The following is a 16,931-nucleotide window of genomic DNA, read 5'->3' as shown; positions in this document are numbered from 1 at the left end:
AATAAATAATCACACAAAACAACCTAAATTGGTCCCTAAGAGTTGATACAACTTGCCATATAATAAAAGACAGGTCAATTTTAGAATTGGTTATCTAAGATCCAGTGAATTTAATACACTTTAATCTAATCATGACTAATCTGTATTCCATTTTATTTCATTATACATATATTTGACAATACTATGGACTGAATAACCCTTCACAAATGTAGGAAGCACTCTAAAATATCTCACTAATAAGCCTGCAAGTTTCTTGAGATCTAATCTAAGCTTGTTTCTTGAGATCTCTATCTACGTAACCACACTGCATCTTAACCTTCTTCTTATTCGATGTTGATGCTACCTGGATTTTAAATTTGGTTTAAGAAACTTCAATGAAGATTGAGGTGCTTTAGCAGATGTTCAGTCTGGGCTGACAGCTACAAACTCCCCTGGAAGTTTCCCCCACAGCTGTGGCTCCTAAATTACCATGCCAGGAGAGCCGTTGCCAATTACTTTCTGTTGTATGAGTTGTGCTAACAGGATATACCCATGTGTCCCCGAAAATAAGACGCAGTCTTATATACTTTTTGCCACAAAAATGGCACCAGGTCTTATTTTCATGTGTGTGTGTGTGTGTGTGTGTGTGTGTGTCCTTCACTGATTCATTGACCTTCATTGACCTCACTTATGTGCATCGCCCCGGTTTCCTTTTCTCTGCCAGAGGCCTTCAGAAACTTCTTCTGTGGCCAGCAAGGCTTACCTGAAGGCCTCTGCAGCTGATAACAGAGCTCCGGATCAATCTGGAGCTCTGTTATGGGCTGCAGAGGCCTTTAGGAAAGCTTTGTAGACCTTGGCAGCTGTAGAAGAAATGGGCCGGCAAGGCAGGTGTCAGGGTGTGCGAGGCCTGGCTGCAACTGCCTGAAGGTAAGCTGTAGGGCAGCTCCACCTCCCATCCCCACCCTAGCTTAATTTTTACCCATGCACTCTGGAGTGGGTGGGGTCTTAATTAGGGCTTATTTTGGGGCTTATATTGGGTAAAAATCAAGCTAGGACTTACTTTCAGGGTAGGTCATAGTTTTGGGGAAACACAGTATATATGTTCTTACATGTGTATGTATGTATTTATGTATGTCTCCAGGTACCGTGTTTCCACGAAAATAAGACCCTGTCTTATATTTTTTTTCAAATCCGAGATAAGTGCTTGGCCTTATTTTTGGGGAGGTTTTATTATTTTGGGGTGAATGGAGGAATCCAGAAGAAATGGCGTGAACCTGCTGTACATGCGTTTAAATATTTTCGAGGAGGGCTTATTTTCGGGGGGGGGGCTTATTTTAGTACATACGCTCAAAAGCCTGATTGGGCTTATTATCAGGGGATGTCTTCTATTCAGGGAAACAGGGTAAATATAAAAATATACACATAAAAAATTCTAAATCTACAAAGTTAAAGGTAAAAATGCACATATAGGAGAGCACAACGAACTATTATCTTTAAAATAAAACTTCTTTTCTTGAATGTTCCCAGCTTTCCCTCCATGTGCTCTGCAGTTTCTGTTAAAGATACTTTTTTTTTTTTTAGCATAAACATTATTAAGGATTAACCAGATAAGACAAATACAAACACCTAATACAGTTAGTCTTCAATTCACAACAATTGACCAGATCGTCAATTGCTAAGCAAGGTGGTTGTTAAATTAATCATGCTCAATTTTATGGACTTTTTTTTGCCATAGATGTTAAGTGAATTAGTGCAGTTGTTAGGGCTTGTGAATCACCAGTCATTAAGTGAATCCAGCTTCCCCCATTAACTTATTGGAAAGCAATTGAGAAGGTCACAAATGGTAATCACATGACCCCAGGATGCTACAATTGTCATAAACGAATGCTGGTGGCCAAAGCACCCTAATTTTGTCATGTGACTGGGGATACTGCAACAGTCATAAGCATGAGGACTGGTTGTAAGTCAGGTTTTTTCAGTGCCATTTCAGTGCCACTGTAACTTCAAATGGTCACTAAGTGAATGGTTGCAAATTGAGGACTACCGGTCCAAAAATACATAAAAGAAGAAAATATTTAGAAAGTTCAGGACAGATACAACCACCCCCCTCCTAAAATACTATACTGTTCTACTATACTATATTACTATATGGAATATAGAATGGTATATAGAATTTTTTTATATCTCACTTCATTTTCTATATACCCATCTCTAAATCTTTAGTTAAAGGATTTTCTCAGTAGTATAATAGTTATAACCTTTACCTAAGAGGCAGAACTTTACTAGTTTGAAATCTCTTTGCTTGTCTTTTTTGGGTTCCATTTTATTGTTTGTTATTTTTCTTTTCCGAGCTATGTATTTTACTCCTTTTTAAAAAAAAAATCAGACTGGTGACTTCATCCTTGAAAAGCAATGAAAGGGATGTATGGTGGATCATTTTCTAAAGAAAAAATTACTAAAATGCATTACGCAATGAAAAAAAATCTTTTTTTAAATGTCTGATGTGGTTCAGACTGGAAATGTTATGCATCTCAAGTATAATGAGTATGGTTGTAGAAAAAAAACCTGTGACTGAAGCTGCAGCAAATTTTTTTGGCCAAGGAGGACAAGTGAGGAGGACACATTTTTCTTCAAACAGCTAAAGTGTAGTGCACTAGATAGTCCAGAAAACAAAATGTTACGTTTGAAACAGGAAAGCATAGGCAAGCTGGGTGAATACAAGACAATATTGTCCATTTCTGTCTTCCAGAAAGAGTTTGTGGCCCACACTTACGTTGGGGCAACCTGACACTGCAGGTACACTCTGGGTTTGCATTCAACCTAAGGAAACTTCAGATGTATAATAAATACGTTCCTAAGCAGAATATTCAGATAGATAGCATGAAATTTCAATTTAGGACTAACAAATATACATAAAATTACATTCTACTTGTTTGTTTTTTGTATTAGGACAAAAAATATTCCCAGCCCTTGGACCTCAGGTATGACATATTTAGCATGAATTTAATATTTTTAAAAAATGATGTCATATTCAAAAGCATATTTGTGTATTGGATGTTATACTTTGAAACATTGGGACATTTGGGAGAAGGTTAACAATGCTTGGATACTGGTGATCTTTGAGCAAGTTTTCTTCTTACAATTACTAATCTAGGTAAAATTGTCAATACTTTAACAGAAGAACTGGCTTTTGTGACTGGTTTTTTATGTTTGACAGTTTGTCCTGTTTGCCCTAATCAGAAATATAGTTTGTATAGTCTGTTTCTCATTGACCTACCAGCTTGGTCCTTGTTGTTTTTTTCATCTTAGATTGTTCCTCACTTAAGCATTCCTGTTCCACTGGTAGCAAATTATTCCAGTAGTAATTGCTAAAATAGAGGATTCATTCTCTAAAATTGTTGGAAATGTAAGAATCAGATCAGATCATTTTTTTTCTTAATAAAATGACAATATTTTAAAGCCCAACAGTTTTAGAAAATTATCTATAAAAGAATGAAACACATTTTAAATGTTGAATGTTATATATTCCATAAAGTATACCAAGCTGAGGTTAACAGCTGCTAAGGTACTTTGTGCTTTTCACTAGTAATTAGATATAACCAGTCCTGTAAAATATGGTAAATTACATGGTGGGAATGTTCAATGTCAAAAATAACCTTGTGTTTTAAAAATAAATTGGATAAAGAATTCAGTGTGACTTGGAAACCAGTCCTGAATTATAATTCCACATGTGGGTTTGTACTGCATCCAAAATTCAGTTCTTCTTTCCTAAGCTTTTGACAGGTATGTTTCTTTCTAATTTGTGAAGTATAGATTTTTGATTAGGCAAAATCAGTACAATTTTTCATTTTGCTTATAATTTAGGCAATAGGATTATGATTACGCTGAAGTTTTAAATGGGCACTCTGTATATTTCAATATATAGAATAAAACCAGTCTTGCTTTGACATTTAATCCTTCTAGGCATCTTTCTTAATTACTTTTTGCTTTTCCTGTTTTTCTGTTTGTTCTTGATTATGTTTTAAAATATTTAGTAATATTTTTAAAAGATAATAAGATCTCTTCAGAAAACAGCTGATATATCTATGTGTTTATATTCTAAACCTTAACTCAGATTTCATTTAGTATTTTTCTCTGCTTTAGGCATATTCACCTACTGAAAAAAGGTTTGTATAATGGAAAGAAAATATTGAGATATTGCAAATAATGTAAATAGATGAAATAGTAAGTGATCAAATCTCTACTTCCTCAAACTGTCCTGTTTCTGGAAAAGACTTTGGGGAGATATTCATTGGAAGCCTCATATTTGTGTTTATTCCTATTGAAAAATGAATTAAAAGAATTGGCATGACAAGAATTAGGGAAAGCACCATTCATTCATTCATTCATTCAACATGTATTTGTTTAACAATATTTTATGGCCACTCATCTTAACCAATATTACAAGCAAAGACATAAAAACACAAAGAAAAACCAGAAGCCAGATAGTTGAGGTATCCTTAAAAAAATCCTGTAGCACATAAAAGCTCACACATACTAGGTTCCACTACAATTCTGTTTCCACAAACAGGGGAGGAGCTAGATCTTCATGGCCTTCCAGAAGATCAGCAGGTTAGGGCCATCCAAATTTCAGGGAGGAAATTGTTTCACAAGGCAAGTGCCATAACAGAGAAGGGGTCCTGGGTCCTTCCAGATAACATTGTTTCACAGAAAGGAACCTGAGCGTGCTGACCCTGTTAGATCCTAGTACAATAGACAGAAATATTCAGACACAGGCAGTCTTGCAATTAACCTGGTTCCATGCCATGTAGGGCTTTAAGTGACAACCAGCATTTTGAATTGCACCTGGAAGCCTACTGAGAATCAACATAGCTCTCATAGAGGTGATATTACCTGGGTACACTATGGTATGCCAAAACTTCATGTTCTGTCACATTGTGGATTAGCTGAGTGGTAGCCCCAGATAGATGGCATAGCAGTAGTCTTGCATGTACAGGACTAAGGCATGAGTAACTGAGCAGTCCTTTCCGGTCTAGGAACAGGCACAAGTGGTACACATTGATTTATACAAAAACCTCGTGGTCATGGCTGTCCTTACTGTTCAAGAGCTGTGGATCTCAGAGGAGCCACAGTTAATGATGAAAGGTTTCCAGATATCTGAGGTGTGGGGTGGCTAAAACTCCTAATCTCTCAGTCTTGTTAGGTTCAGTCAAATCTGTCTAGGATCACACAACCTTTAGGCGTGGGAAAACGCCTTCCAAGGTATCACTCGGACTGTCCAGGTGCAGATGTAACTTGGTATCATCAACCTATTGATGATGCTAAATCTGGTGCTTCCAGATTACGTTTACCAGTAATTGCTTTAAATGGGAGTAGAGAGAAGGTTGAATCCTGCCACATCCCACAGAGCAGAAGACAAGGACTAGGCCTCCCCCCTCACACACACACCAAGTTGTGTATTGTCAATCTTACTGAATTTCCATTGATTATCATGTCATGTTATCAAGTTAATAAAGTTATTCAGGTTTGATTTAGAACTTAAATCAAATTTCTCTGTAATCCATACTGGACAAAAAGTTTCTAGACCCCCTTAGAAAGGAGAAATTGATTTTCATTTCTACTGTTCTAGCCAAACTCATTGTGGTTCTTGGTTTTTTGCAGTGGTCTCAGTTTGAAATGATTTTGTCATATATATGGCTTTTGAGTTTATAGTTATTCCACTATAAATGCAATTTTCTTGGTATTTTATACTATGTTAAAATTATTGTATTGGCCTCGGAATTTATTAATAGCAGACATTTCTTGGCATTTTTGACACACTCTTTGTGAAGCTTTGAAAACCTTTGATGCTAAATAAAACATACACGTATTTTGTGGTAGCTGTTATGATAATACTGAATTACTTGCAGACCAATGAAATTGTGCTGTTTAATACATTTAAAGTATTTAAGTTTAAAATGCAATTATACACACACATACACATGCACGCAGAGTACATATATACACACACACAAGTTATAACTGGAAAATTGTATTGAAGAAAAAGGTCCCTTGTATAGTTTATTAGTCCATTTTAAAAATTGTAGGTTTGCTTTTTGATCTCCCTTAGATGACTACCGTTCTAATAGTTTAAAATTATTATTTTTCTTTGTAGGCCATTTTCAAGAAAGAAAACAAAACAGTGCAATGAAGGCTATAAATCCTCTAATGAAAAAGATATAAGGTACCCTTGTTATAAAACATATAAAGTGCCATTAATAACAATCATAAGCCTGTTATTAGAACACAGAGCCTGCAATTACTGCAGGTTCGAGCCCGGCCAAAGGTTGACTCAGCCTTCCACCCTTTATAAGGTAGGTAAAATGAGGACCCAGATTGTTGGGGGGGCAATAAGTTGACTTTGTAAAAAATATATATAATTTACATTAAATCATATAGCACATTAAAGAACAAACTCACAACCTAATACCAGAGTAACTAATCAAACTAATAATAATTATAAAAATAAGCTGCCAATGTTATATCCAATGTTTCCTCTAATTTCTGACATGCTGTGTGTATCAAATAATTGTACAAGTTCAAAAGGCAACCTAGCAGTAGTGGGTTTCACTTACCTTCACTACCGGTTCAGATCTGTGAGCTCGTGCATGGCGTAGAGCGTCTGTATGACGTCTGGGCAGGTAGCCAGGCCTCCCGCTGCCACCGCTACTAGTTCACCCGAACTGGGGCAAACCAGTAGAAACCCACCACTGGGACCTATCCCAAGAACCAATCGTTCTAAGGTAGCAAGCTTGTGCAGGACTCGTTTTCTGGAGTTTTATAGCAGCTAATGTTTTGGGAGAACTTAATATTGTGTATTCTCAACTTTTTATTGAGTTTTTGTGGGTATATGAGAAATGCATGTATGTATACTTTCAAGACCTCATATGTCCTTTACATACAGTATGTGTAGCAGTAATGAGTTGTGTATAGTTTTTTGGGAAGACAAAGGCTATTGATAGTCATGATCTCCAAAATGTATACTCATCATTACAGTACATTTGTTATTGAAGGTATATTTTAAGGCCTTTTGATTTAGAACTTAAATCAAATTTCTCTGTAATCCATACTGGACAAAAAGTTTCTAGACCCCCTTAGAAAGGAGAAATTGATTTTCATTTCTACTGTTCTAGCCAAACTCATTGTGGTTCTTGGTTTTTTGCAGTGGTCTCAGTTTGAAATGATTTTGTCATATATATGGCTTTTGATTTTATAGTTATTCCACTATAAATGCAATTTCTTGGTATTTTATACTATGTTAAAATTATTGTATTGGCCTCGGAATTTATTAATAGCAGACATTTCTTGGCATTTTTGACACACTCTTTGTGAAGCTTTGAAAACCTTTGATGCTAAATAAAACATACACGTATTTTGTGGTAGCTGTTATGATAATACTGAATTACTTGCAGACCAATGAAATTGTGCTGTTTAATACATTTAAAGTATTTAAGTTTAAAATGCAATTATACACACACATACACATGCACGCAGAGTACATATATATACACACACAAGTTATAACTGGAAAATCGTATTGAAGAAAAAGGTCCCTTGTATAGTTTATTAGTCCATTTTAAAAATTGTAGGTTTGCTTTTTGATCTCCCTTAGCTGACTACCGTTCTAATAGTTCAAAATTATTATTTTTCTTTGTAGGCCATTTTCAAGAAAGAAAACAAAACAGTGCAATGAAGGCTATAAATCCTCTAATGAAAAAGATATAAGGTACCCTTGTTATAAAACATATAAAGTGCCATTAATAACAATCATTGATATTAATAATCAGATTTTCTCTTCTAGGGTATGTTCAGTATAATTTACATTAAATCATATAGCACATTAAAGAACAAACTCACAACCTAATACCAGAGTAACTAATCAAACTAATAATAATTATAAAAATAAGCTGCCAATGTTATATCCAATGTTTCCTCTAATTTCTGACATGCTGTGTGTATCAAATAATTGTACAAGTTCAAAAGGCACCTAGCAGTAGTGGGTTTCACTTACCTTCACTACCGGTTCAGATCTGTGAGCTCGTGCATGGCGTAGAGCGTCTGTATGACGTCTGGGCAGGTAGCCAGGCCTCCCGCTGCCACCGCTACTAGTTCACCCGAACTGGGGCAAACCAGTAGAAACCCACCACTGGGACCTATCCCAAGAACCAATCGTTCTAAGGTAGCAAGCTTGTGCAGGACTCGTTTTCTGGAGTTTTATAGCAGCTAATGTTTTGGGAGAACTTAATATTGTGTATTCTCAACTTTTTATTGAGTTTTTGTGGGTATATGAGAAATGCATGTATGTATACTTTCAAGACCTCATATGTCCTTTACATACAGTATGTGTAGCAGTAATGAGTTGTGTATAGTTTTTTGGGAAGACAAAGGCTATTGATAGTCATGATCTCCAAAATGTATACTCATCATTACAGTACATTTGTTATTGAAGGTATATTTTAAGGCCTTTTTGTTTTATAACTGTGAAAGTAAATTTTAAAAAAATATCTAATTCCTAATATTGATTGCTAAAAGGTTTGCTTGTAGTAGCAAAGCTCATAATAAATCTTTATTATAGCCCATTTACAGGATCAGAAATCTTAAATGAATGATAGTTTAGAAACATATAGATAATATTCTGAGCTATTTATATCATGCCTTTTGTTTAGAGTGGTGTTCTTGAGGAAAGAAAATGAACGAATTAAGCAAACGGAAGAACAAAGTTTGACACAAGAATTTGAAAGAAGAACATTTTCTCACAGATACTGTTTCACACCTAACAACTCTCAGCAATGTAAGGTTGATTATTTAATTTGCCTAACAGGACTAAATAAAGGGGTAGACCAGGAATCCAAAAAACATTCTAGAAAAAGATGAGAAGGCAAATCTTTTCTACTTCATTGCCAGGTGAATTGCATCATGTGTTTAGGTCATCAGAATTGAGCTCAAGTTAAAAGATATTTTACATTTAAATGCAAAATTGCACCAAAAGGAATGACTCTTCCTTTTTCCTAATGTTGACTTAATATCATTATTTTCTTAGTAAAACTATTTATAATGATCAATATGAGTTTAAGGCATAATCAGTAGAAAGTGAAAAGTGAAATCGTGAATTAAGTTGAGGTGATGCTAAAGGATGAACAAAACCAACAAAATTTTAATTGAATGCACTGACATTTTTTTCAAAATCTGACTCTCAATTTTTCTTGTTGCTTAATGCTAGGCCACCCAAAAACAATCAAAATTAGAAGTTATGACTCATTAAGTGTCAGCATGCCCTTAAACTTAATTTATTTGTGGATGGCTTCTACTCTAAACGACAACTAGGTTGAGCATATGGTTTACATGAGGCATGCAATTCAAAGCGTTTCTTCCACTCTACGTAATTACTGGCCATTTAAAGCCCAGTATACACCCTTTCCATACCAGCACAACAGATGACATCAATAGAATATATTTTCCAACTAAAATAAACACTTCTTCCCTGGTATAATTTTAGTTATGCCACAATGTACCACAAAAGAGCATTCCATGTTATTTCATTGATATCATTTAAATGTATGTATAACTTAAACCTCTGAAGTAGACTCCTTATGTTAACTGAGTAGCAAATTTATAAGTTTAGGCTACAAATTAATATTTAAACATGAGCAAAATAGTAGATGATGATGATGATGATGATAATGATGATGATGATGATGATGATGATTTAATTTCTATACTGCCCTTCTCCCGAAGGACTCAGGGCGGTTTACAGCCAGGTAAAAACAACAATCAATAAATACAATATAAATAAAACCAATGTTAAAAAGCTTATTCAATTTGGCCCGTCATTTAAAATACATTACATCATAAAAACCCCATTAAAAACCCCATTAAAATTACTAATAAAACTAATTTTATGCCAGGCCTGCGTGGAAGAATAAATACATCTTCAGCTCGCGGCGGAAGGTCCGGAGGTCGGGAAGTTGTCGAAGTCCTGGGGGAAGCTCATTCCAGAGAATAGGAGCCCCCACAGAGAAGGATAGATAACTTACCTTTAACATATGCCTTTATAATTTGTCCTAGAAATCCAACTAACTAATGTTATCAGCATCATGATGATTGTATGCCTTGAGGTTGCAAACAGTCAGAATATTTTGTAACTGGTATAATGTTTATCTTTTACATGAAGATAAGCTAATTCTTCTCCAAGACTTTAGATTCTGCACTATTATGTTTTATTTACACATAATAGTTCAGGCAACAGATCCTTAGCCATAGAACATTCTGGTGTACCTGACACCTAGTTAAAACTAAATGCTAACTTCATGTACCTCATGAAGTTGTTTTGTCTGTCATCTTTAATCTAGGTCCAAAAAATTTCCTATTGACAGGATATCTTTGACTGTGCTGTTTGAGGTCAACTGATCTAGCACAGATGAGACCTATTATAGAATTGCTGTCAACTCTGAAGTGAACCTGGCTGAAGCCGTCTTGTGTTGCCTCATAGTTGTCACAAAGCCTGAGAGGGGGAAGGGAGGGGGGGAAGTAGATAGCCCGGCTAACAGTCAAAATAAAAAGTTTTCCTATGGGAACCAAGATCATCGTAACAGGTGACTAGTTAAGGAGGAAAGGAGCCTGCCAGCTGTATTCATTGGACAATGTGACCGGTGAGACCTGGAGGGGAGGAGTTTTACTCTTGTGAAAACTGCAGGAACCTTTAGAGTTGGTTTTCACCGGCGATGCCGATATGATGCAGGGGTGAAATGCTTCCGGTTCGGACTGGATCACGCGATGTGGTAGTGATGAGGGCAGGTAGTTCGGAGAACTGGTAGCAAAAATCCCTCCCCTCCCATGCCCACCCAATCGCCCTGTCCTCACTTGCCTACTTGGCAGCTTCCTGCTTCTTTTGCTCTCGCTGTCTATTCCAGCCTTGCTTCGGCTGATGCAATCAATTGCTGCCGACCTTTCGATCAACAAGCTCAACGTCCTAGTCCCTGAGCCACCGCGTCCCTTTAAATTTAAAGTTAAGGAAGTTTTAAAATTAAGGAAGTTTTAAATTTAGCTGCTTTTATCTAAAAATATAAAATAATAAAATAATCCATTGAGGACCTGTATACTGCACGAATCAAGAAGAGGGCTGTGAAAATATTTGCAGATCACTCGCATCCTGGACATAAATTGTTTCAACTCCTACCCTCAAAACGACGCTACAGAGCACTGCACACCAGAACAACTAGACACAAGAACAGTTTTTTCCCAAAGGCCATCACTCTGCTAAACAAATAATTCCATCAACACTGTCAGACTATTTACTGAATCTGCACTATTAATCGTTTCATAGTTCCCGTCACCAATCTCTTTCCACTTATGACTGTATGACTATAACTTGTTGCTGGCAATCCTTATGATTTATATTAATATATTGACCATCAATTGTGTTGTAAATGTTGTACCTTGATGAACGTATCTTTTCTTTTATGTACACTGAGAGCATATGCACCAAGACAAATTCCTTGTGTGTCCAATCACACTTGGCCAATAAAATTCTATTCTATTCTATTCTATTCTATTCTATTCTATTCTATTCTATTCTATTCTATTCTATTCTATTCTATTCTAATAAAATAAAATATTTGTGCAGCTTTCTGAGATTTGGTGTGTTTCTGTAGTGTTTCACTCTAACCACACAAAATCTCACAAAGCTGTATGTGGCATTTTGTGTGTGTGTGTGAGTGTGTTGTGTTGTGTTGTGTATGTGTAAAGTGAGAAAGTTGGTTTTTGGGCTTTTTGTGGCTGTGTGAGGTTCCTGCTTGTTGCAGCAGCCATTTGGGGTGAAGTACAACTGCTTTTACATTCCGTGTGAGTCAGTTGTGTTGTGTGTGTGTGTGTAAAGTGTGAAAGTTGTTTTTTGGTACCTCTTATTGTTTTGTGTACTTTATTATTTGTATTATTTATTGTTATTGGCCACGCCCACCCAGTCACCTGACCACCAAGCCAGGCCCACCAATTAAGCCAGGCCCACAGAACCATTAGGGAAAATTTTTAGATTTTACCCCTGATATGATGTATCCAATAAACATGTTCTTTGAGGAATCTACTTGCCTTGGAGTTCTGCTTTCAATGGATGTGTTTCTTGGAATGCTGACAATTGCTTTTTATGATCTGTCAAATACAGTAGGTCCAAAACTGCATAATTCACTAGCTTTAAGGCTGATTGAATTAATGCATTTTAACATAGCTTGTACTTGATAGAATTCATTTGTAAAATTAGTTTGGTGGGTTTTTTTATTAAAAATGTTTTTAGAAAGTGAAAAACATAATAAAACAAAGACAATGGAAGTATACAAAATTCCTTAAATATTTTTAAAACATCACAAAGGGTTTTGCATGCATTTCCTAATGCATTAGCTGGCATTTATTTGGAAGAATATCACTTTTCTAGATAAATAGATATCCATGGTATAGATATTAATACTTATATCCCTCTAGATAATTTTCACTTGGGATATAGAATCAATCCCACGTTGATCATAATTGACTTCTAGCAAGACCGCGACAGGGGAAGTGCAACTCTCTTGGTCTTGCTTAATCTTTCACAGCCTTCCATAACATTAATCATAGTTTTGTTCTAAACTCACTGCAAGTAATGAGAGTGGGAGGGATTGTTTTTCAGTGCTTTCCCACTTTCTTGAATGCGTGGTTCCAGTCAGTAGTGATGGGGAAAAAGAAGTTCAAGGATCATGGACCTCTATTGTGGGGTTCTACAATGCTGGACAATTTCTCTCTTCCTATTTAACATGAATATGAAGCCACAGAGTGAAGTCATCAATTGCTGCACACTAAACTGTGTACTTATATCATAAGTATACAGTGTATGATAATCAGTTCTATGTCTCAACTGCTGGCCGAACAGAAGATATGGTTGGGATGCTTTCTTGATGTCTGGGATAGTTGGATCTAGATAAGAATTTAGGTTCAATGCTATTAAGATAGAATGGCTGTAAATGCAAAAGGCAGTTTGGTCTAGTGGTTATGGTAGCAGGCATGAAGAGCTAGCTGAGTGACCTTTGTCATTCATTCTCTCTCAGCCCAACTTACCTTACCTTACTCTAACCCCAACCCTCACAATGTTGTTGTTGTTGTGGGGAAAATAGGAGAAGAAAGGAGTGTTGTGTATGTTTGCCACATTGAGATATTTATAAAAAAATAATAAAAGTGGGATAAAAATACCTTTTAAAAAAGCTTTATGATCCCACAGGAATTCCATCTTTACTTCTGGATGGATCAAACTACTTTATAGGAGCAGCCTATATAAGCTCATTAAGTAATTATATAATTTTTAAAATTCCTGTCTCAAAGCTGTATGACACATTCTAAATATGCTATGCTAGAGTGACTTTCCAGTCTTGAATACAATAGGGAATAAATAATAAATGTATTTATTCATTTTCATCCACATACTGCACAAATCAATGAAACTTTTTTCCAGTATCAAATGTACAAAAATCAGCAATACATCAATTATTCAATAAAAAGAATAGTTAATAAAAGCAGTATACTATTCTATTAAGAATCACTTATGCAAAGAAAAAAAATGCTGAATATGTTTGAGCCTGATAGCAAAAAGACAGTTCAAAGTTAAGTTAGTCTTCTCACAGGACAATATGCCATAACAAAGTTGTCATGATCAAAGTAACTAAATATAAACACTGTCTTAACTTAAATTGCTATCTTATTTTTCCTTATCATTCAGTGGGAACAACTCCCATTGAATTCAGGCTTAGTTGTGAGTAGGTAAGCATAAGACTGCTCTGTTGTATCAATGTATATAGCTTGATATCAGAAATTATGCTTTATAATGTCTGTGAATACATAGAAAACAATCTTATAACTGAGGGAAACCATCACTGAAAAAGTTTATAGACCATAAGGTCAATTTAAAACAAGAATGTAAATTTAGCAAATTATATATTACAATATTCCTAAATTTTTATACCTCTTTCTTTATTCCTGATTGCCTAGATCAAACTTTAGATTATTCCAACATTGTATCTGAATCATTTTTTGCCCTGATGAAGCCTTTCAAACAACAACAAAGACGCCCATATACGGTGATGGAAGAAACTACCATTAACCTTCCTAGGGACTTCCCTTACAGGTAAATCAATAAATTATTTTAAAAATGTCAATTTGTTTATTAAATGAATTCCTTTTAGTATAGTTTAAAATATCTTGCTCTTGTTCATATTAAGATTTCATCCATCTGAAAGCAGAGTAAATGCAGTTATTCCATGTATACTGCGGCACTCAACTTTTAATTTTATTCTGCCTGTTCATCCTTTCCTTTTTGGGTAAATTTGTCTTTGAGTAAATTTCCAGAATTGAGGGGATTTCTATCCTACTTTAACATCTGCAGGGGATACTGTATCATTTCCTGTCCAGCTAGATAACATAGAAATCCTTCTAGAATTTACCAAGAAAAATAATTAAAGAGAAAAGGGGTTGTTCTATTTGAAAAGGAATTCTTTGAATAAACCCCTCTTATAGTGAAATGCAAGGGGTTTTTTTGTGGGGGTGTGTGTGTTTTTTATAAATAATACTGCTGTGTATTATTTTGTTAATACCTTCTTGTATCCTTGGCTGTAGTAAACATGAGCACACTTCAATCATATTTTTATTATTGATTCCTGTTTATGCAATTTTCTGTAGTACTGCACTCATGGGTCAAATGCTACCTGTTCGGACCGGTTGACTCGAATCGGTAGTAATAAAAGCTACCAGTTCAGGCAAACCGGTAATAAAAAAATGCTACTAGTTCAGACGAACTGATATTTCCGACGATCAGCTGTGCCAGGAAATCCTGCTTTCTACTGAATCTAAATCGTGTGGCACAGCTGTTACGCCCCACCCTGCTGTTTTACTTATCTTAGAAAAGGCTTCTTAATCCTCCTTTTTCAGCGCTGCGCAGTAGCATTTGCGATGCACATGAAGCGTGCATTTGGCATGCACTGCGCTTGAGTGCACAAAGCGCACATTTGGTGCGCATGCGCACGTGCAGCAAACCAGTAGCAAAGCAAACCGGTAGCAGACTTCGGAGCATTTCACCCCAACATGGTGAAATGCTTATCTCATTTTTAAAACGTTTTTCTTTGGGGAAGCTGGAAAAGAATCAAGAACCATCCGCACTGTGTGAAGTTTTAAAATCCTTAAACAGTTCTGAAGCCTGTCAAATTGGTTATTCTATGTTTGTATATATACTAACCCAGGTTTAAAGAAACAGATGACAACAGAGGTATTTCCTATCGCAGACAGACACATTCTCTCTGGTAATATGAGGGTTCTTGAAAGTAGGAATCTCGCCTGAGACTTAGCGAAGTAGGCTTTACAGCTCAAAGGACATTTTTAACAAGGAAAAACATTGTAAAGATAGACAAAGCCCAGCACTTAGTTAATTGCATCTTAGCATGTAGAGAATCCCAAGGTACATGCTCTCTGTGTGTGTGCCTGGGAAGAAAAACAAAGGGAAATGATCTGAAATTAGCAAAAAAGCAGACAGGCAAAGAGGGACGCAGAATAAATCTCTATTGATATCCCATTGCATTTTGTTCTCAAGAGCTTTGTTGTTGTTAGTTGCGAAGTCGTGTCCAACCCATCGCGACCCCATGGACAACATTCCTCCAGGCCTTCCTGTCCTCTACCATCCTCCGGAGTCCATTTAAGTTCACGCCTACTGCTTCAGTGACTCCATACAGCCACCTCATTCTCTGTCGTCCCCTTCTTCTTTTGCCCTCAATCTTTCCCAGCATTAGGCTCTTCTCCAGTGAGTCCTTCCTTCTCATTGGCCAAAGTATTTGAGTTTCATCTTCAGGACCTGGCCATCCAAAGAGCAGTGAGGGTTGATCTCCTCTAGGACTGGCTCAAGAGTTTACAAGATACCAAAAGATCAGTGGCACTGGATTCACACTTCAAACACTTTCATTTTAACCAAGTTTTGGGGTTTTTGAAAAATGTGGAAGAAGTTTGTAAATACATGATAATTGTAAAGGGAATGTATGGCTCTCTAATAAATTAGAAACAATGTATGATAATTAGTAAGCCTTCTTTGGAATGTCTGAGAATATCCTACAGAAGATAAAATGCATGTTGAAAACCTCATCCTAATCACGTCTCTTTGAAAATATGTTCCTATGGAAATGGACACAGGAGTGCAAAATATTCAGACACTAGGATTGTATTAAATTGATATGCATTTTTGTCCTTAAATAATATATATTTAATTCAGTGTAATCTGTTACATTTATAGGCTGGCCTGGGGGACACCAACTACTCAAGATCTGAACATAAAACTTTATCATCCTAAATTGAAACTGAGAAAAGAACACGGAACAAGCAGAGTGATTCAAGAACGAGCTTTGCAACCAACCAGATCAATTCCAGACAAAGGGTATGTTTGACAGATAACAGTTGCTATGATGCCAACACTTCTTTGTTAGCAGCAGTGTTAATTGTGTCAGCATTACATTTTCACATGAAGATAAAGAGAGCAAATTTTTCAGTGTGGCCTTTCAATGCACTTTCAAGCAAGGGTGAAACGTAAAATTTGTTATTACCGGTTCTGTGGGCGTGGCTTGGTAGAGGGGGTAATGTGACTGGGTGGGTGTGGCCAACTTTTTATTATTATTATTATTATTTTTAAAAGCATTTTTTCTACAACCTCTTTGGCCAAAGAGGTTGTAGAAAAAATGCTTTTAAAGAGTTCTGATGATCCCAGCTTAGCCACACGATCATCAGAGGGGTTTTTTTTTTCTTTACTTTTAAAAGCATTTTTTTCTGCTGAAGAAAAAATGCTTTTAAAAGTAAAAAAAAAAGAAAAAACCCTCTGATGATCGCGTGACTCAGCTGGGCATGGGCAGGGGGTGGGGGGGACAGGG

The 16,931-nt window shown here is 36.1% G+C and overlaps 1 protein-coding gene across 1 annotated transcript in view; it reads left to right on the top strand.

Moving 5' to 3' along the window:
• LOC131193178 (uncharacterized) overlaps nt 1-16,931 on the top strand; it is a 28,435-nt gene that overhangs the window by 9,492 nt on the left and 2,012 nt on the right. The window contains exons 4-9 of the mRNA XM_058173115.1: nt 2,929-2,960; nt 4,123-4,145; nt 6,134-6,202; nt 8,685-8,809; nt 14,023-14,158; nt 16,304-16,444. Of these exons, the coding sequence (XP_058029098.1) occupies nt 2,929-2,960; nt 4,123-4,145; nt 6,134-6,202; nt 8,685-8,809; nt 14,023-14,158; nt 16,304-16,444 (526 nt within the window). The remainder of the gene's footprint in view (nt 1-2,928; nt 2,961-4,122; nt 4,146-6,133; nt 6,203-8,684; nt 8,810-14,022; nt 14,159-16,303; nt 16,445-16,931) is intronic.

Source organism: Ahaetulla prasina, chromosome 2 (assembly GCF_028640845.1).
Source record: "Ahaetulla prasina isolate Xishuangbanna chromosome 2, ASM2864084v1, whole genome shotgun sequence".
Taxonomy (NCBI): Eukaryota; Metazoa; Chordata; class Lepidosauria; order Squamata; family Colubridae; genus Ahaetulla; species Ahaetulla prasina.
The sequence above is the reverse complement of the archived record's forward strand: the minus strand, read 5'-3'. Positions and strand labels throughout refer to the sequence as shown.